This window comes from Fundulus heteroclitus, chromosome 3 (assembly GCF_011125445.2).
Source record: "Fundulus heteroclitus isolate FHET01 chromosome 3, MU-UCD_Fhet_4.1, whole genome shotgun sequence".
Lineage (NCBI taxonomy): Eukaryota > Metazoa > Chordata > Actinopteri > Cyprinodontiformes > Fundulidae > Fundulus > Fundulus heteroclitus.
Window position 1 is genome coordinate 18281019 of NC_046363.1, and position 21689 is coordinate 18302707.

The 21689-nt window shown below is 42.6% G+C and overlaps 2 protein-coding genes across 6 annotated transcripts in view; both read right to left on the minus strand.

The window, feature by feature from the left end:
• Window positions 1-1252: 1252 nt before the first annotated feature.
• Window positions 1253-6832, minus strand: rcc1 (regulator of chromosome condensation 1). The gene is made up of 10 exons (XM_012852339.3): window positions 6737-6832; window positions 5463-5559; window positions 4822-5009; window positions 4555-4734; window positions 3908-4004; window positions 3711-3833; window positions 3473-3613; window positions 3172-3291; window positions 2862-3014; window positions 1253-2010 (listed from the first exon to the last, which is right to left on the minus strand). The coding sequence occupies exons 2-10, from the start codon at window positions 5539-5541 to the stop codon at window positions 1835-1837; spliced, it is 1257 nt and encodes a 418-aa protein (XP_012707793.2). The 5' UTR covers window positions 5542-5559; window positions 6737-6832; the 3' UTR covers window positions 1253-1834.
• A 2788-nt stretch (window positions 6833-9620) lies between these two features.
• The window catches only part of phactr4b (phosphatase and actin regulator 4b), a 47424-nt gene continuing 35355 nt past the window's right edge, over window positions 9621-21689 (minus strand). For 4 of the 5 annotated variants that reach the window (XM_012852335.3, XM_012852336.3, XM_012852334.3 and 1 more), the window contains 9 exons: window positions 19328-19459; window positions 17014-17542; window positions 15779-16053; window positions 15164-15362; window positions 14949-15004; window positions 14566-14627; window positions 14327-14464; window positions 14094-14170; window positions 9621-11248 (listed from right to left, as the gene is read on the minus strand). In XM_012852335.3, coding sequence (XP_012707789.2) covers window positions 11233-11248; window positions 14094-14170; window positions 14327-14464; window positions 14566-14627; window positions 14949-15004; window positions 15164-15362; window positions 15779-16053; window positions 17014-17542; window positions 19328-19459 — 1484 coding nt within the window. In that variant the 3' untranslated portion in view covers window positions 9621-11232. The remainder of the gene's footprint in view (window positions 11249-14093; window positions 14171-14326; window positions 14465-14565; window positions 14628-14948; window positions 15005-15163; window positions 15363-15778; window positions 16054-17013; window positions 17543-19327; window positions 19460-21689) is intronic. The other variant, XM_012852338.3, reaches the window with a different exon arrangement.

Below are 21689 nucleotides of genomic sequence, written 5' to 3' on the forward strand. Positions count from 1 at the left end.
CAATGCAAAACTGGAGAACAGTAGAACTCAATAGTGAGAAAATTAGACCCTGATGTCCTCCAGCAGCCTAAGCCTATAGCAGCATAACTATAGAGATAGCTCAGGGTAACATGAACCACTCTAACTATAAGCTTTGTCAAATAGGAAAGTTTTAAGCTTAGTCTTAAAAGTAGACAGAGTGTCTGCCTCACGGACCAAAACTGGGAGTTGGTTCCACAGGAGAGGAGCCTGATAGCTAAAGGATCTGCCTCCCATTCTACTTTTAGAGACTCTAGGAACCACCAGCAGACCTGCAGTCTGAGAGTGAAGTGCTCTGTTAGGAACATACGGGGTAATCAGAGCTCTAATATATGATGGAGCTTGATTATTAAGGGATTTATACTGTATACTGCTTTATACCTCGCAGTAGAATATCTACTGAGAGGTCGCTCATTACAGTGCCTAATGGTAAATGGACAATTTATATTGCGCTTTTCTACTCATACTAACCGCTTTACATTGACCAGAGCCACATTCACCCAGTCGCACTGACTAATGTTCATTTGATTATAACATACCTAAATTTACTGGATATCTATTGTATGTGCCTTATTCAACTAAACAGATTCTAAAGATAGACTAAATACAACTTATACATTTAACAAAAAAGAAAGAAAAATCAGAAACTATCGGTCAAAGGCTCTTAATATAACACGTATCTTACGATTTCATTGGAAGATGTTTTTGTGGGATTGAGGTAGCTCAAGTATAAGGCAAAATAGAATATCAATACTACTACAAATTAACAGTAAAAACATAAAAAGTATCTATAGTGAATTTTAAAAACAAGCTACTTTGACTAAGATGTTCAGTTATTGAAAAAATTCAAACTTAAACCTCAGAACTCGATTTTCCCATGGGATCAGTTACTGATCATCTTGTTCCTGGTTTAGTCTATAACATTTTTTCAGAATAATCAGAAGACTTAATCTTTTTTTTTTTTTTAAACTCACATACATCTTTCAATTCCTTCAAATTCTGTCAGATGCTACACTATTGTTATAAGTCAAGGGACCTGCAGCAACCTCCCCCGCCTGAATATGATTTATTCCTGTCCTACCCAAGTATCTCTCGCCTCATCAGATCACTTAACTAGAGAACTCATTTATTACCCTGTAATGTTAAAACTTGAAACCGTAGCTGAAATATAACCTGTAATTTAAAAAACCCACATTATCTAAATGTTTCTAAAATAACTTTGTGTACAACAAGAACAGGTCTTAAAAAATAACCACCTTTATTGTCAGACCGGAAAGGCAACAAAATGCAGGATCCAGAATGTGTTATTACATTTACACACAGTCACAACGGCTGCGTGTTTGTGTGCACTGAATAAAATGAACAGTAGTTGCACATCTTAAACTCACAGACTATGAATGTCCCGTCCAGACCAAATTCAGATTATTGCTTAAAGAAAATATTTTAAAAGACTAGTGTACACAGACGTTACCAAACAGTTTCTCTCATTTTTGAACATGCAGTTACTTTCACACACACTAAACACTTTCAGTCATTCAAAATGACTCGATGAGAATTTAAACAAAACAAAAGACCCATAAAAATAGCCTCATTTTACATGATCTACCAGACACAATGTGAACATTTCATCCACGTTAAGAACAAGGCAGTTCTTCTAAAAGAGGCCAAGCCTCACCTCTCCTCTGTGCGCTGAACGTCACGCTTCCTCAGCACAGAGAGTCACAAAAAGGTTCCTGAATATCAACTCTGAGCATCCTGAACATGGCCCCCACATCAAAAACGATCAAAACTATGCCCTCGTTGTGTCAGAGGGACATCAGCTCTCCTGTTTGTCTTTAACCAGTAAGACTGTGTGCTGCCCCCCACTGGATGCCTGCAGAACTTCACGGTTCTCCAGCTGCTTTCCTGTCATCTTTACTGGACTCCACTCGTCTTCTTCCTCTCCTGTGCCGAGCTGCAGGTTGGTTCCCATGCCCCACGCATACAGAGATCCTGGAGTGTGTTGAGAGGGAACAAAGCCAGCAGTGAGGAAATTACATCTAACAGTAAAGTGCAAAATAAGGAAATCTGCTCATTCATTTTTCTAATTTGACTGAACACAACAGGAAGATTACCCGTATAAGATCATTACATTTTTACACTTTCTAGCTTCAACAAAACATTGACTTTGTTTTCCTCCTGATTGTTTACTCTCATCTCAGGAAACCCAGAGCAGCAGCACATTTATTTTTCTTCCGCCGCCTCCTACCTTCCATTCCCAACATGTTTTGATGCAAAGTTCTAATGCAAATGTGATCAGGTGACAGTTTAACAGCACGATCAAAACTGTATTATATGAGCCGTTTAATTTTTTCCAAGACAGTAAAAAGAGCCTTTGGTCTTAGCCAGTCTTTAATTAACTGGTAACCTGCAGGACCAACTAATCTGAATTTGTACTAAATCAAGAAGCAAAGACTTATCTACTGCAGGAAGGATGCTAAGTACGAGGTTTTAACAGAACTGAACTTCAGAAACTCTGAAAGGTCCTTTTAAATGCATGAACACTGAAAATTGACAATTCTTAGTGTGTAAACACTTCAGTTAGTAGCTGATTTTTACTAATCTGAAAATACATTAAAGAAAAAGGCTAAGTTAGTAGTCACCTTTTAATTCCTTCAAATTATGTTAGATTAAACACTACTTTCTAAATCAAAGGACCTCCAGCACCTCTTTGTATTACAGCCAAGGTTTTTTTTTTTTTTTTTTTTTTACATATAAGTGTCCTAAGTCCCAAAAGATCACACATCAAGCTGACCTGGAGAACTGTTAACCAAATAAACCTGCCAAACTAGCTAGTTTCTCACCTTGTCTGGTGACGGCGTAGCTGACAGAAGCTCCACACGACACTCCTTTCACCGGCTCCATCGCCGGCACGGGGGTCGGCTCGCTCTTCTCCTCAGCTCCTTCACCAAGTCCAAGGCGGCCGTACTCTGCTCTACCCAGGCTATAAACCTGCCCTAAAATTAGAAAACAGCAAAAACAAAAAGATCATATTTCCCTCTGGTATATTAATTATATAAACAGCAGTAATATTGTCTTTGCATGCCAACATTAATCAGAGCTAGCCTGTTTTAACGTTAATATCTAGTCTTTAAGTCGCTGTGGTCTGCTTACCTTCAGCATCGAGGCAGAGAGTGTGATGTTGTCCTCCAGAAAAGTCCACCCAGGCCGTGGTGGAGTTCTTAAAGCAGGTCAGTTTTACGGGAACAAAACACATGGCGGTGTTTTTAGTGCCTGGAAAGATGGTGTAGAAAAATGGCAGCATTTACTGTGAAGGAACGTACCAACACCGCATACTGTCAAAGTGAATTAGCGCCGCAAACGATGTGCAATCATATTTAATACACCAAGAAACGTCACTGGTGTCCACAGATCAATATTCTCTCTAAATAATCACAAAAAAAGCCACTCTTACCCAGCTGGTGGTAGTTTGACAGACCGAATCCGTACACATATCCTTCTTTAGACACAGCAAAGGTGAGATACGCTCCACAGAAGGCATCAGTGAAGTGAACTTTCCCTCTAAGTTTCACCATCTGCGGGACCAGCAGTCGCTCTGAGAGGCCAGGGCACAGACGGCAAAGAAACATGAGCAACACCAGAATGACATGTTGCCATCAAACAACGTTCTTGGTTTCACAGAAGTTACCCACCAAGACCTTTCCTGCCGCCTCTGTTTGAAAAATGCTCTGGTACTCGTCCCAGCTGCCCCTGCTCTGCAGAGCCCGACGTGTAAAGGTTTCCATCCAGCGTGAGCAACACCACATGATCGTTGCCTATCACAGACAAACAAACCCGTTAGCTTTTACAACGCAGACATAAAACAACGTGAAAGTGAAGTACAGCACACCTGAGGCAATCTTCACAACAGGTTCTGTGACGGGGAACTTTACTGGAACCGGACACGTTTTCATGGGTTCCAGAAGACCAATAACACCATTGTTGTCCTGGAAAAAAACAAAAACAAAGTGGATCCAACGCACTCATTTAAGCACCTTAAAAAAAAAAAAAATGCCAGAAGCATAACCTAGAAAGAAGGGTTACAACTCAGCATGGGCAAAGCTTTTTAGGTTGAACCTGAACTATTACAGATTTCAGTAATAACAGCACAGAACAGATTCTTTTAAAAGTGTTTTTGTCAAAATAAACAGGTAAATAAAACTAGTTAAACGCTTAAACCCTTTTTAAGACATGTACTGGCTACCAGTAATCAAATGACCCACAAACACCAAGCTCTTCTACAAGGAGATAAAAAAAACAGCCAGAAAATGTAATCATCCTATTTCTATCCAACGCAACCGTCGATTACCCGACTGATGTTTACTTTGCTGCTGTATTTACATTTCACTTTCCATGCTACGGTGACTTGTAACACTATGAAAATAGAAAAAAAGTGCTCAAAGTCAACATCTTTCACATATAACTAGAAAATTTACACCTGTAGGTTTTCAAACATGTGAGAAGTGGATAAAAAAAGATTAAAAAACCCAAACTAACCCTGAAGGAGCCCCAGATGTACACTGATCCATCCTCTGTGAGGGCGGCGGTGTGGCTGTCCCCTGCAGACACCTGGATCACCTTCTCATTCAGCGTCACTTTTCCAGGAACCATCTCGGACCCTTCTTCTGACGTGTCCCGACCCAGAGCGCCCTCGTCGTTGCAACCAAACGTGTAGATCTAGAAACAACCGATAGATGTTTACCCGAGGAACGCGGCTTCTTTAATGCAACCTTTCCGAAAGGAAAAAGACCGACGTAGACTCACATGCCCAGCTTCACTGAGACACACTGTGTGCATCCCTCCTGCCACCACCTGCACCATCTTCTCTGGCAGTGAAACCAGGGCCGGCTTCTTCCTCTCTATGATGTCCTCCCCTAAGCCCAGCTGTCCAACATCACCTTGGCCCAAAACTAGAACCTGGCCCGCCTCTTTACAGTGACTCCTGTGTGAAACTGTGACAAACGCACACAAAAACAGGAATAGAATCAGAAACCTTTATTTCATTTCTTCATAGGACATGGACCCAGACATTATGAGAGCCATGCTCCGCTAAAGGAGCAAAGCTGGATAGCTTTAATAAGGGATGTCGCTTAAAAGAAATAAAAGCAGACAAGATAGTCTTTTTTTTCTTAACTAGCCTAACTAGTTAACACTAACTTAACACTCAGTAGGTTGTAATAAGGCATATTTTAAATTGGTTCGCCAATAACTGCATGAAAAAAGATTGCGTAATACAGAATAAACAAAATTTGTCCAACAGCGCCGAAGCCTGGTGCATCTCCAGTAAAAAGCTTCTGCTTGCCAAAAATGAAGAAATGCAGAATACAAAGTATGCTTCAATGTAGTTTAATGTTCCAGCTTATCTATTAACTCCAACCAACGTAGTGCTCCACTTTATGACTTACCTTTTACTTTCTTGGCCTCCTCCACACCTACAGGACTGTCTATAGTCCTCCTCTTGGTTCCGGTCTTTTTAGCAGGCATGGCAGCAAAGCATTCACACTGCGGGAAACAAAGGAGCCGTGAAAAACAGCATTAGCAAGGATTTTCATTAAAGTTTCTCTATCAAACAACATTATTTGTTAAACAATATAATATCCTTAAAAAACTCTCAGAATTAAGGCTACAAGAGATACAGGCGTAGACAACCTGAACACCAACCTTTAATCTATTAAAGTTTACGGCTTAACGTGAAGACTAAAGTCTGGGAGTATAGAACCCAACATGGAGGCAGCCCCGCTGACCCACTACAGACACAAACAGCCTTTATCTCACTGGCCAGTAGCTGATGGGCTGTAACAGCTGTGAGGGGATCATTTTACACAGGGAACAGCTGTACTTTCTGCACCTCTGCTCCCAAACTCAGACAAAAAAAAAAACAACATTCAACGTGTAGTGAGCCACAATGCTAACTACAGTCTGGCCTGGACCCACAAAACTGATCCCAATTACTCACTTTACACATAAAAGGTACCATTTAGCAATAAGCATACTGTCCACTTCAGTTAACATTGCGGCTATTTATGCATCCGCTTAGTGCCAATTACGTTATTCTGGTATTATTAGACGTGTACGTGTCTGAGATCGATCTGGTTATGGTCCACGACGCTCTGAGACCATTTGCACTGAGTGCTGTTCTGCAACCATCAGTGATTTGAGCCAACTTTCGCTGTGAGGCAACTAAAATATAATTGTTCAATCGGATTTTAAACATTTAGCAATCGCTGTATTTTTTTTAACAGGCCTCGACGTGGCATCTTGCCCTTTAGCAACATCTGCGTCGCGCATGAATCGCAACCCAGTTAATCTTTCACAGCTTTAAATTCAGCTGCGTGATCTAAAACTTTCCACATGTGTGCTGGCTAAAGTTAGCTAACCTGACTAACATGCATCACAGTAAATAACACGCAAGAAAATTAACCCAGTTTATCGGTATAAACAACTCATAAAACAACCGCTTTCACGTCTATATTAGTGAGCTATTTGTTTAAAATAAATGTAAAACGGTTAAGTGGCCAGGAGCCACCGACAGTTAGCTCAGAGTTAGCATCACAATCGATAATGAATGAAAAGCGGGAAAAAACTACGATAACTTCCTGACACACACACTAGTAATGTGGGTTTTAGTTGTCTGCTGTTAAATATATCACGACGAGTAGTGGCTGAAAAGTTTACTAACCGTAACAACTTGTAAAAGTTTGCGGTGTGCGCAGAGGTGAACGTACACAGCGGATTCCCGGTTCTCACACACGGAAGTTACGTCACGTTCTTTAGAGCCACGAGGGAGGGAGCACGTTTTCTTAAAGAGACAGCGACATTTTGAGCTGGCCGAAAAATCACCACATTCACTACGATTCATCGCGACTGATCCCCTTGTATGTTTTATTTTCACTTTTTTTTGTCACGTTTAACATTTCAAATGTTCATACACATGTTTATGTCAGCCAAAGATAACCATAAATAAAAAATGCAAATAAAAAATGGCGATGATTCAGTTTGTTAAGTAGGGGAACAAACAATGCAAGCCATGTGGAAAACTAGTATCCCTGTGCTCTGACCCTTGACAATAACTACCATCAAGTGTTGTTGATAAATGAATGGCAACAAGTGACTGATAAGTGGGTCTTTTACATAAGGAACTTGGTACAACTTTCTTATTCAATGTTAGTTTAAATGAATCAGCAACAAGGGTGAGTTTTTTAGCCTGCAGCATCACAGCATTTGTGTTTTTGTTTTATTTCCCCCAGCAAGCAGCTCAGAGGTAGGATTACTACTGTGCTTTGGACATATAGACTATAAGCATGCACATGTGTGCTGAATTCTTGGTTCCATCAAAGCAGACCATCACATTACCACCACCATGGGTGACTATAACATTATAGTGGTTGACTGTATAACATTATAGTCAACCAAGCTTTCCAAAGGACTCCACTTTGATTTCGTCAATCCCTTGTGGGGTCATGAGGGGTGCTGGTTCCTGTCTCCAGCTGTCAATGGGCGAGAGGCGGGGTACAACCTCACCAGTCTGTCGCATATATATATATATATATATATATATATATATATATATATATATATATATATATATATATATATATATCGGGTCGCGGGGGTAGCAGCTTCAGTAGGGAGGCCCAGACGTCCCTCTCCCCAGCCACTTGGGCCAGCTCCTCAGGAGGAATCCCAAGGCGTTCCCAGGCCAGCCGGGAGACATAGTCCCTCCAGCGTGTCCTGGGTCTTCCCCTGGGCCTCCTCCCGGTGGGACGTGCCCGGAACACCTCTCCAGGGAGGCGTCCAGGAGGCATCCTGACCAGATGCCCGAGCCACCTCAACTGGCTCCTCTCGACGTGGAGGAGCAGCGGCTCTACTCTGAGTCCTCCCCTGATGACTGAGCTCCTCACCCTATCTCTAAGGGAGAGCCCAGACACACTACGGAGAAAACTCATTTCAGCCGCTTGTATTGTACCCCCGCGACCCGACCCCGGATAAGCGGAAGACAACGGACTGACGGACGGATATATATATAGCAAACATGAGATAGTCCTTTGTGCTTTTTTGGTCAACAGTTTTTTCTCTCTACTCAAGAACTCCTCTTCAGATCCTTTCTTGCTAAGTTTTTGTCTCTCATTGTTGAATTATGAGCACCAACCTTATCTGAGTTCTGCGGAGCAGTAGATATTGTTCTGGGTTCTTTTGTAACCTCCTGGGTGAGTCATCAGTGCACTCTTGGAGTAATTCTGGTAGGTCAGTGACTCCTGGCAAGATTCAGCACTGTTCTGTTCTCTCCATTTGTGATAATGGCTCTCAGAAATGGCCCTGTTACCCTTTCCAGAATGGTAGATGCTAATAGCTGTGTCTCTCATCTGTTTTTAAATGTCTTTAGAGTGGGACGTGATGTGTTGCTTTATAAGAATTTTTAGGTTGCTCTTATTCTACAGGACCAACAGTAATCAGACAATGGGGAATCCACATTCAAATATTGTGGTTACTCAATTAATTCAAGATTTAGGGGCGATTGCTTTTTCAAGAACGGCTAAATTGGTTTGGGTAGATTTTTATTTGTCATGAACAAAGTAAATATTCATTTGAAAACTAGTTTGTACATGCTCAAGTTAACTTTGAAAACACAAAAGTATTTTTATGTGACCAAACAAGAAAAAAAAGAAAAAAAACAGCAGAAATCTCGTCAAATATCTCGTCATATTCCTTGATGACAGTTCTGTGTGTGAGCTCAAAAACTTAATGCTGTTCATACAGAGTAGATGAAGGTAAATGCAAGTAAAGGGGAGTATACACCAACAGAGGGAGGTGTTTCGCTACGGAAACGTCACCACATGTTTCGATAGTGACAATTTTAGATGACTTTGAGCCTAGCTTAAAGAGGTTGAACAGCACATGGTTAGCTATCACTTTTGTGAACTATTGCACACATACAAACATTTTTTCTGCCATGAAACCAAACAAAAGTTTTAAGTGCAGAAAATAGGTGTTCGGTAGAGACGTTTCTTTAAGTTATACACTGATTTTCAGACCTTTGAGCACCTTTTCTAAAAAAAAAAAAAAAAAAAAAAGAGTTGTGGCTCAAACCAGTCTTAGCCTATGAGCTGAAAGATTTTTTGGATACATTTTCATGATTTACAAAATATGTACAAAATCAAATTACTTTTTTATGCTTCCCTTTCAAATGAATAAAAAAGACCAATTCAAGACATGCATTGAAATTTAGGACTTAGGGTAGGCGCCAGCCACCTCTCATTGTAAAGTACCCTATAAATTATGATTTTATATAAATTAAACATACTGGTATCTTAAATATCATATTGGGTTTGTATAGTTACTTTCAGAATCTTAGTAAACATCTAATATTTGCATACTTTAACGTTTTAAATTATTATTTTTTTAATTGGGGACAGCAGTTTGCATCAATTCGGTAGAATGGCCCACATATGAATACAAAGATTAGTTAATTTCAAGGCTTTTTGCACATCCCTACCAAACTTGTCCACTGTGGGGGGCTCTGTTGGACAGTCGGGAGAGGGGAAAAAAAGGAGCCGGACACAGCGTCACTTCATAGGAGGTTCAGAGAATTATAGCATTATTTATTTGGATCCAGATATGACTATTTACAGTCAAAAAAAAAAAAAAAAACTCATCAGCTCATACAATTCAACATCCAATTAAAACTCAACTTGTTTTTTGTTTTTACAGAAAAAGAAAGGCGTTCATGTTTCCATTCTTGTAGCATTTAATCATTACTAATGCTTTGTACTTAAAAAAATAGCAACCTATAACACCTTTATATTTCAAATGTATTTCCCAAATGAAAGGAAGACAAGATATACAGAAGCATTAGTTAAACCTATATGAACCTATACACAGCATAGAGAACCCTGTAAGCTACTGGCCAGACAAAAATACAATAAAACACACCTGCAGCTTTAAAATCCTTTTTACCAAAATGGACTCCCTGTTGACCGTTTATACATTTTCTGATTTATTTTTTTGTGTGTGTGTATAAATCCCTGATCTAAGCTCACAGCAACGTATATTTAAGCTCTTATTACAGACGCTATGAGAATTACCTTATTTTAAAATGGCTACAGAATGCATTGCTTGTTCAATCTTTAAAAGGAAGTAAAAAAAACAAACTGATAAAAAAAGTATAAATGAAGAGAGATCATCCAGACGCTGGACGTCTGGTCGGCTCATGCAGTGGACTGCTAAAAATCATTTTCCTATAGTCCTTCAGGCATTGCTTATGTTGGCACGCGTTAAAAAAAAAAAACGCAGATGGCCTCCCTGACCTGCACATCTTTTTTTCTGCAGCTAGTTTGACGCTAAATTGGCCACCTCAAAATCACAACCACAAACACAGGCAAAGGCAAACAATTAAACAAAAAAGGCTCAAATAAAAGCTCTCACTATTCATGTGGTTACAACTGTAAAATAAAATGTCTTGTGCATAACAGGATACTTTATCATAACATCTTTCCCCCAGTTGCATTCTAAGATATAACAACAGCAGTCTGTACATCACTAATATAAAACACAATATCCCAGAGATGCCAAGTCCTAAAGCGGAAAACGTCCAAATCTTCACATTCCGGTCCTTCAGTCTCCGTTATCTATTATTACTGTGTGAAATGTGATAGGTCCTCATCGTTATCACTGCTTTTATTGGATTCTAGTAACATTAACAAGACGAGTTAGCGTTTCCATTTACATCGAAGAGAAGAAAAAGGCAACACAGAATGAGGCCGCGTTAAAGGTTTTAAGTAGATCCAAGTCTCTGAAGGGTACCACGCACGCAGCAGCAGAGCGAGAGTAAGCCCTGTAGTGTCGCTCCTCCTCTGCCTCACTCCTTCGTTGGCACGTTGGGTCTCTCTCTCTCCCCCTCCTAACCTGCACGCTCCCCCCCGTCGACTAGGAGAAATACTGCATCTGGACCTCGCCCGCCACCGCCTTGGGTGAGGCAAAAAGCGATGTAGCGAGAGGGCGATGGAAGGCAGGCATAGAGGATCCACGTTGTGAGTTACTTCCAGGCTCCTCCCCGATTAAACAGTACAGCAAAGTCTGGCAATGTTGAGGGGGCGGGGGGAGGGGGGGGCAATCTGCGCACAGAGCCGCTTCTTCTCACGGAAATCTTAAGTGCTTCTTTATCCGAGCGCGTGGACCCTAAGGCCGATGAAACCTGGGAACAACAAAGGACAGGGAACCAGTGAGGCATGAACGTAAATTCATAATTTCTCTGCTGATCATGGTGCACATCGCTTCACAAGTTAATTAGCACGCTTTTATTACTGTATCTAAATAATCAACTTGCTAAAGTATTAACACCCCTTATACTTTACACCTTGTACAAATAATAAATAAAAAAAGAATACTGTGATATGCATTTGTTTTCATCTCTCATCACGCAGATTGCCTTCCAAGCTCCCCTAGAAGTCCACTATAAGAACAGCTGCTGTGTGGAGGTCTCAGAGGTGAGAGCAAGGGCTACACCCTAGGCTGTGAAGACCTCATGCAGCACTGCTTAATACGTTGCCAAAAATGATATGCCAGGACATGGCTACCTGCTTCAACTGACCAGCTGGGGGGGCAAACAGAGGATTAATCACAGAGACAGCCCCATTATAACTCTGGAGGAACTGCAGAGATCCATAGCTCAGGTAGGAAACCCTATCAACAGCATAAATAAAAGTTGTGAACCCCACCATTCTAGCTTTTATGGAGGAAAAGCAAGAAAAAAGTAATTGTGGGAAGGAAGCAACAAGAAGCCCAGCTTGCAGTTTTTCCTCAAGCCATGTAGGGGACACAGCAGCCATGGAGGTGCTCTGGTCAAATTAGATCCAAATAAAACTTTCTGGTCTACATGCAAAAAGTGTCGTTATGTGTGGAGCACAACTAAAAGTGAATTCATCCCTGAACTCGTCCCCATCCCTACGGTGTAACACGATGGTAGCAGCGTCGGGCTGAGGCAACCTTTTATTTGACACTGAGGTTCGTCAGGGTTGATAAGAAGATAGGCAATATTGACAGAAAACATGTTGGAAGCTGCACAAGACTTGAGACCAAGATGAAGGTTCACCCTAAAGTTGGACAACGGCGCAGCGAGAGCTACAATAAAACATTCGGATGGCAGCATGTTGGTGCCGTACAACGGCCCAGTCAAGGTCTGGACCTTAGTCTAATTGAGAATCTGTGGAAAGTCTTAAAAAATGCCACAGATGCTCTCAATCCAATCTGGTTGAGTTTAGGCTAATTTTAGTGAAAAGAAGTTTGGAGGACAAATCTGTAAAATCCTAAAATTATATGTATACTACTCTTTGTCATTCCTTTTTTCCAATCCATTGCCATTTCCAATTTCAGAGCATTATCCCTACGAGGAGCAGAGAGTTCAAAGAGAAACATTTTACCCGACATAATGTGTGTTTGCTGAAAAAAGAAAGAAGAAAAGGCTGCTTGGAGAAATATTTCATGGTCAATTGAAAATTTGGTGTAAATTACAATATACCCCTTTGCATATAGTAATCTGACTAAACGTACAGCTCCATAGATTAGAATATTATTGATTTCAATTAAAAAAGGGTAACTATATTATATAGAGCCATTTCACACAGAATTATATATTTCAAGCATTTATTCCTGTATTTTGACGATAATCGCGTACAGCTAATGCAAACACGAAATTAGAACTCAATATTTGCATAGGGCTTGTCTGCCATGAATTACTGCACCAGTGTGGTGTGGCATGGAGGCGATCAGCCTGTGGCTCAGCAAAGCCGTTTAGGAAGTCCAGGTTGCTTTAATAGAGGCCTTCAGCTCATCTGTAATGTTGTAATGTCTGGTGTCTCTCGTCTTCCTCCTGATAGTACTCTATAGCTTCTGTTCTGGGTTTATGTTAGTTCAGTTTGCTGCCTGATCAAGCGCAGTGATAAATTGGTAAATAAACCAGGTATAGGTGCTCTTGGCCGGGTGGCCTCTCTGAAAAATGAAACCTACATGTCCATATAGCTTGTTGATGGAAGCATGATGCTCCAAAATGGCTGCTTTGATGACTTTGCAGTATCTGGACTTGATGAAACCCAGTAGACAAATGTGAGTAGATGGCATGTCTCCCAAATCACAGCTGACTGTAGAAACTTCACACTGGACCTCAAGCAGCCTCCATTCTGCGCCTCTGGACTCCACTACCAGACCTTTGGAACCCGATTTTCATCTAAATTACACCACTTAATTTTATCTTAATAATGAAAAAAGAACATTTGATCGCTAGAAAACAGTCCTCTCCTATTTCTTCCCCCATGTGCACGATAAGACGCTTGTGACAACACCTCTGGTTCAGAAGCGAGCAACAGCAGCAGTTCTTGTCCTGGGTACATCTGTGTGGGGGTGCTTTTAAAACAACGACTCCAGCTTCAGTCCACGTCTTGTGAATCTATCCCAAACTCTTGAGTGAGCTTTGCTCTACGGTCTTCATCTGTGCAGTTGTTTCTACCACAGCTTTTTCTTCCACTTAACTTTCCAGTTTCTTTAGTAATGGACTTTAAGGCTTACCCTATTTATGAGTGTTAATGACTGTCTGCTGGGCTACTGGTGAGTCAGAATTTTTTTTTAATGATTTTGTGGGGCATAAACATTTCTGTATTAAAAATAGGCCATTGGGGAGCGTGCTTTGGTGGCGCAGTGGTTAGCGCGGGTTTGACGCCGACCTGTGGTCCTTTGCCGCATGTCTCTCCCCCTCTCTCATACCCCCTTTTCCTGTCAGCCCACTGTATGAAAAACGAGCCGCTAGTGCCATTATAAAAAACACCAAAAAAGCTCAAAAATAGGCCATTGGCCCTAATTATGTAAACTGTAAATGTCTAAATGAATAAAAATGAACACTTAAAATATGTTACTCTGTACAATCACTATATTACGGGTTTCACTTTTTGGAACCGAAACTGCTGAAACAAATGACCTTTTCTATGGTATTCCTATTTATTGATATGCACCTGTGATTTAAACCTAATATTGAAACCATAAAAGCGTACCTTGTGTAAATTCTGCTTTCTTCGTGAACCTCCATTTCAGTGCTTTTGTAGTCATTGAGCTCCTTTCGGATGGCCGCCTGCAGAAACCAACACTTAACAGTTAAAATGAGGAACCTCAGGGGAAAAATATAGGACGTCACTCATGGTTTTATCATCAAGCAAGAAAACAACACCAATCAGGAGTGATTTCCAAAAAGCAACGTCTACTCAAACCGTCTCATGAACAAGGATACCTTGTCTGCTGGAGTCAGCTTGGTCCACGGCTTGTCCGCCCTTCTGTCATAGTCTTGGGCTTCTGTGACCTCCACATACTCGTGGAAACGCAGGATCTTCCTCGCCTGCAGCTCTGCGACTGTGGGTCTTTGACTCAGCTACAACAGAATGATGATTTTTTGTTTTTGTTACCGTTTAATATCCAGGGAAAAAAGAAAATCTAACGCCTGGATGTTTGTTGTTGACGTGGCTGGCTCACCTTTCTGGTCAGACGCCGTTTGATCTCCCTGACCTCCGCCTGCCTGTCAGCCTGATTTTTGGCTAAAAAAAGAACAGGGACGGAGCTTATTTTAGACTCGGATATGAAAGCTTGGTTTGATGTGCAGGAGAAGAAAGAAGCTTCCAAAATTAGATCTCTCAACTGAATTGAGAAACCTTCTCAAGCACAAATTATAGAGGAGACAGCTTTGTTGCGCATAACGCGGGAGCATAGCTTGAGCGATACAATTAGGCTTCGACAGAAACAAATAATTCAGAGACAGAACTATTATAGCAGTCACTGATGAGTAAACACTTAAGGGAATAAGTCCAAATGTGTTACTGACGGATTTAAGGTGAAAGGGAGAGACGGTTAATACTGACGCTGAAGGATGTTTCTTTGCTCAAGTTCCTCAGCAGTCGGTCTCTGGCTGAGCCGCCTGCGCAGGTAAAAACAAAGAGGAGAGAAGAAAAGAAATCACAATAAGTAGGACAATGATCTGAGAATCTATTTCTGTGTTTTCTCCTTAGATCAGGATCAGCGTCGCCTGTTTAAGCCTCAAACGAGGAAAAGCGAGTATGACAAACAGCACGATTACCTTGTGAGCGCGGTGCCGATCTGTGTGCGAATGGCCTCCCACTGCTCCCTGCTCTGCCAGGTTAGGCCCGTCTGCCCCGGAGGGTGATCCTCTCTGTTGCTTCTCTCCTGCGCGAACCGGTCCCTGTCCGGGGCGCAGGGCCGGCTGCTCAGCTTCAGAGCCAGAGTGTCCTTCCTCTGGACCCTGCTGGCCAGAGCACCTGCATGACAGAAAAGCAGCGAAGAAGAGAGAGAGAGAGAGAGAGAGAGGAAGTAGCTGCTCAGGAGCTCCAGGACACTGCATAGAGCCCCAACAAACAAAAACTAAATACATGGGGTTCCTACAAATTAATAATGTGCAAAGTACATATTTCCCAAAAATCCATCCCTGCAAAAAAAACACAGACCGTAAGGGTGGATGGACATATGAACTAAAGGGAGGATAAATTGATGGATTTTTATACAGCTGGGAAATACAAACATCTTCCTATGCTCTTATTTTAATTTTTAAACTCATGCAAACCTCAAAAAACACCTATAAAAATAAAATGTTATAGTTTTTTCACTATTTAGTAACTATTTCAGGACCTGAGATAGTTACTTAAATTCTTTCTCCGTATAAAGCGACTGAGCTTACTGAGTGGGGGCTCGTCCTCTTCATCGGAGTCTTCCTCATTATGGTGCCCAGGGCCGTCTGAATCGCTGTCCTCCCTGTGCCCGTCATGCTGACCCTGCTCATCGTCTTCCTCGTCTTCCTCCTCCTCGCTGCTATTTTCCCCGGGAAGGACGCAAACGCCGGCGTCGCCGACCAGGCAGCGGCGACTCCGTGGCTCCAGCTCTGGCTGGGGGATCTCCCCATCATACTCCTCCTCTTCCTCGTCATCTTCCTCCTCTGAGTAGTCGTCTTCAGATCTGACAGGAAGGAAGCGTTTTTTGAATGGATAGTCAGACGAATGATGATCTTGGCTTTATTTATGGGTCAACTCACATTTTAATCAGAAAATGCTCGTTTTGGGAAATGAACGTTCAGCACATACTGAAACATTGTGGTGTCATACATTTGTCTGCCCAGTCGGCCTGTTATTTCTGTCAAGTTCACAATAATCAGGATCAGATTTAAGGCTCAAGTACAAAGTTTATATCCTAGATTTCAAGAAATTAGGATCTCCTTTCTCCTAAAACTCCACATTTTGCAACAATAGCATCTGTTGCAATTAGAAATATTCCTAGCTTTGATCTGGGGACCAGCATCAGCCAATTTTTAACTTGGCCAGAAATGACCAGTAACCAGTCAGCCAAAAACCCTCTCAGCGGGAACTAATCGGATGGGGTGAAAAAAAAAAATCTGATCCGAGCGCCATTGGGTCACGGTGATCACCCCTCAGTGCGGACGTCTGTTAGTAAAGAAGATTTAAAGTCGTTCATTTTCCGTATCAGTGAGATCTGCCAATGAAGTCAGAGAAAGCACAGATAAGTTCGAAATAAAAAAAAAAACGATATGTATGACGTCAGCTTTGAGACACGTCCACTGTTCATTCAGACTGAGAGAGAGAGAGAGAGAGAGAGAGAGAGAGAGAGAGAGAGAGAGAGATTTAAAGCAGATAACAGGAAGGCTGAACAGAGAACAGCAAAGTTGCTCTAGGCTTTCAGGCTGAGGTTGTCATGAAACACGTTGAATCCTAAAATGGTGGCTTCCATCTTTAAATTGAGGACGTCCCTGCATTCACCAGGGGACCCCCATGGTTACTGCGGCTTTAGCTACGCTGGCTGCAGTAACCATAAACAGAAGATCCTAAAGAGAATACGACTTTAACACTGCCGTTCTTTTGTCTTTGTTTTAAAATGGGAGTACAGACCAGTGTTACAACTCACAGTTTTAGCGGCTGAATGCTGACAGGCAGAGGTCGCCCGCGATCCGCTTGATAGTCCGGAGGGGTCTCGAAAAGTAGCGCGTGCGCGCGCTGCGCCCCGTCTGGGTGCGGCTGCGCCGGGCCGGGACTGGACAGGGCTCTCTGGATCATGATGTGCAGCGGGACGGGGGCTGGGCGCTGGGGCGACTCCACGGTCGGGCTCGGTGGGTCGAACAGCATCGGTATGGGCTGGGGCAGCGGGTGCGGGTAGGAATGCTGATGGTGGAGGTGGTGGGTGTGCATGTGCTGGCGGGGTGGCGATGGAGGTATGTGGGTGGGCAGGGGCGGGGAAGGAGGAGGAGGGGGCAGCTGGAAGCCCAGGGGGAGGTTGCTGTGGTCCTCCACAGAGAGCGGGGACGGGTTGACAGGATGGCTCGCCGTGGAGTCCTCCGTGTTGCGTTTAGTGACCGGGGTTGTCCTCTTAGGAGGCATTGGAGGAGATGGCTTCGCCGGATGAAGACTCGCACCCCCTGCGGCTTGGTTAAAGTCACCTGCAAATAAAAGCAAACCCCAAAACATCTACTCAAATTGTTTCAAACACAACGTGAATGCTGAGGGCTATGCATAACGATGAGCCGCTTGCAAGGTTGTTGTTTTTTTCCAGTTCGGTTTGTCCCTTTGACATGTGTGCATAAAGGTTCAATCACACACGTGCAATCGTTAAATGCACATGAAGACTTTTAGCACATGTGTGACTGAGCACGAGAGCGCACATGCAGTGTGTGCCGGGAGATGCACACAGTGCCCGGGCAGAGCAGAGTGCAGCATGTGCCCCGGGTCAGAGAGACAAACCAGATGCATACATGCTCTTCACAGCCAGATTCTACACAGTCCATCGAAGCTTATATAATTTGCCCCATATTGTGCAAAAGAGCCTCCTAAACACAAAGCGTCAGCTGCTTGCATGCACAGCGATATACTTACTACGGTGGCTTGCAAAAGTATGCGCACTCCATGAACCCCTGCACACTTCATCACGCTTCAACCACCAACTTTAATGTATTCGATTGGCATTTTATGTCATAGAGCGCCTTAAATTTGTGTAAAATTATAAAATGGAAGAAAATGATGTGTGGTTTTGAAATCAGGACCATTCTAGCATGAATGTGGTTTGATCTAAATCTCAACCCCAGTTGTCCTTCATTCAGCTCCATCCATCTTGGGTTCAGCTCTGACCAGTTTCAGTGTTGCTGTCGCCACCATCATCATCATCCTGTCATCCTGGGGATGGTGTGTTCAGGGTGATGGGCAGTGTTGCCCGGTCTGCCAGTCTACCTATGCCTCGGTGGTTTGCACTTGTGCCTTACCATCGACACTTTTGAAACTTTAAGATTGAGATGTTGTTTTTTTATAACTTTATACCTAGCCTTCCACTTCTACACAGCTTTCTCTCTGACCTGCGTTCCTTGGTCTTTATGATGCTGCCTGTCTGAGGCCTTCACAGAACAGCTGGAGCTATCAAACCCAGGTCGACTAAATTTGGTCATTAGGCGACCTTTCAAGGCAACTAGTAGCTCTTTTACGCAAACGCGTGCAGCGGAAGATCACACTGATTCACATTTGTGAAAAAATTTAAAAACCACATTTTTCTTCCACTTTACAATCACAAGTTCCTTTGTGTGCGTCCATCACATACGATCTCGGCAAAAATGCACTAAAGCTTGTGGTCATAATGTTACAAAATGTAAATATAAAAAAAAAAATAAACTTTGCGTGGCGCTGCATATAGCCCTCAAACGCCTCAGAACAGCTGGGAAAGCGTAGCTGTTCTATAGCGGCACGGCGAGACAACAGAGTTACAACATGCAGCTGACTAGGCTGGAGTCTACATGAGGTCCAGCCAACCAGTTTCTCAACTCTACTTTCCCATCCCCTCGTATGCAATCTGCCCGTTCCCTCGGTGGATCATGACACATGTCATCCTGATATGCATTAAAAAGTGATGTGTTGCAGTCAGCGGCTGACACCGGCTCAAGGCTCGCCCCCATTCACACGTAGAGCCCCTAAAAACAAGTCAACCAAGCGCTCTCTCACACAGAAGCGCCCTCGTTTAAACACAAAGCAGGGCTCAGTATCAGCTTATTGTAAGCATGCGACTCTTATTTAGTGCATCCAAAGAAGGGAACTCAGTGCCAATCGAGAAGTTAAAAGGCAGAGCAGCAGAAAAAAAAAACAACAGCAGCATGTTGGCAGCGAGAAGGGACGTGACACGATGAAGGAGGAAGACGCCGAAGGAGGTGAGGGGCGTCCTGATGACGGAGGCGTCTCCTTTTTACCTGAGCGCAGGCCTCCGGCCCGCCGGCACAGGTAGACGGGCAGAGACAAGTAGACGTCGTAGTCGCACTCTCGCTTCCAGCAGGACCAGTAGAGAGGAAGCTGAGCGTTTTCTCCCCCCTGCAGGGCGGATACTGATAGGGAGGAGACGGAGGCCTTTCAGCGAGTGTTTATTGAATAAATGAAGCTACGTGGGAGCGCTGTCGAAGCTGCTGGTTTAGGCAGGGATGTTTCTATGAGGCAGCAGATGGGAACCTTTAAAGGTCATTAATGAAACACGCTGCTGTGGATGGGGTTTTACTCTTCCCTGAAAAACCCTGAAAAATATTTGCCTCCTTCCACATTTCTTTACTGTTTTTTCTTCATGCATTTTATTCACATGTGAATGTTTCAAGTCATCTAAAAAGATGTATGTCAGATAACGATAATGTAAGCAAATACAAAAAGCAGTTTGCAGCTAATTATTTTCTTTTGAAAAAAACAAAAAAACAACAACGGCTTTTTTTGGGGTTGCAAAGCCATTTCAAAGGATTACCGACTCCACTGAAAGTACACAGAGGCACCCGTTATCCACACATGGAGAAAACATGGATCAGTGTTGAACCCCCAGTCGGTCAAGGCAGATGACCGTTCATACTGAGCCCGGTTCTGCTGGAGGTTTTTCCTTTCCTCTAAAGGGGAGTTTTTCTTTCCACTGTCGCTTCATGCTTGCTCAGTATAAGGGGTTTGCTGCAAAGCCATGGACAATGCAGACGACTCTTCCTGTGGCTCTACGCTTCCCCAGGAGTGAATGCTGCTTGTCGGGACTTTGATGCAATCAACTGGTTTCCTTATATAGGAAATTTTTGACCAATCTGTATAATCTGACCCAATCTGTATAATTTGATTGAATATGACTTTGGAAAGTGCCTTAAGATGACTTGCTTCATGAATTGATGCTATATAAATAAAATTGAATTGAATCAAATTGAATTCAGTTGAACCTTCCAAGGAGAATCCTGTAAGTCTCTCAAAGTTATTGGTTAACGATGGGAGGTTATTTGGGGGGGGCGTTTTACGCCAATGCATCTGGTTTAAAACAAACACGGCATTTCAGAAGAAGATCATCTTTGAGGCAGTCACACACAGTGGTGGTGGTGTGATGTTCTGGTTCAGCTTTGATGCTTCTTGACCTGGATGACCAAACATATCTGATGGAACCATGAATCATGCTCTCTACTAGAAAATCCTAAAAGAGAATTTCTTGCCATCATTTTGTGATAGAATAGTCTTTAAGGTTTCGCCATGGGCCAGTCAAAACCTCGGCTTAAGGTTGGCCTTTCATGCTCGTAACAAAACCCCACAATGTTGCTGAATTAAAGCAATTCTGCAAGGTAGAGTGGGCTAAAATCCCTCCACAGTGATTTAAAAGACTTATTACCAGTTTTTGTGAACGCTTGTTGGCAGGTGTTGCCACCAGGGGGTGCTGCAACCAGTTTATTTTAATTATGGGGGCAAATACCTTTTTCACATGGTTTTTGATAGCATTCTCACTCTAGTAAATAAAGTCATCATTTGAAAAAATGCATGCATTTCCTCAGGTTATCTTTCTGTGTTTTTGTTTGATGATGTTAGTCATTAAGGTGCGACAAATAGGCTAAAAACAAAAAAAAATCTGCGAGGTGGCGAATATTTCTTCGCAGCATCTACACCTAATAAGTTTTTCTTTAATAGTTAAAAGCAGTTGAGATTGTCATCTTTTGGACCTTTTTTTAAATAGGACCCAGAACTGTAAGATAAACGTTTTCTGCTTTCCAGAGATTTTAATGAACACAACCCGATTCTGTCTCACTGGTCCATAAAAGAACTGTCCAAAAACAACGGGTCCCTTTAAAGCAAACCATCCAGATCATTACAAACATGGATGGCTTGTTACTCTAACTTCAAGAACACGGTGTACGCTCATTTGTCAAGACGCCCGAATATCAACAGATGTGCTGTTAAGAAAAGAGCGAATCATAACAGAGAGTCTTGGCCAGGAGGGAATAAAAACGAGATCCCTGATGAGACAAAGACCTCACTGTAAACAACAACTACACTGTCTGAGCTGAAGCACAGCCACGAGAGGCTCCGCTATCTTCAGAGTGTAAAACACAGAAAATGTTGACACTGAAGGAGCCCAGGCATGATAAATAACTAGCTGGGGAAAAGCTTCTCAAGCTGTTCAAATAACATCATTAGCACAATGTCTGAACGGGAGCGAGTGGAGCTTCTCAGGTCCAAAACTTCCCGAATAACAATTAGCTCTGCACTGTACACATGTGCACGTTTCCTGTAGGAAAGCCACCTGCAAAGTGAGTACACATTATGCACCTCTGTGAATTT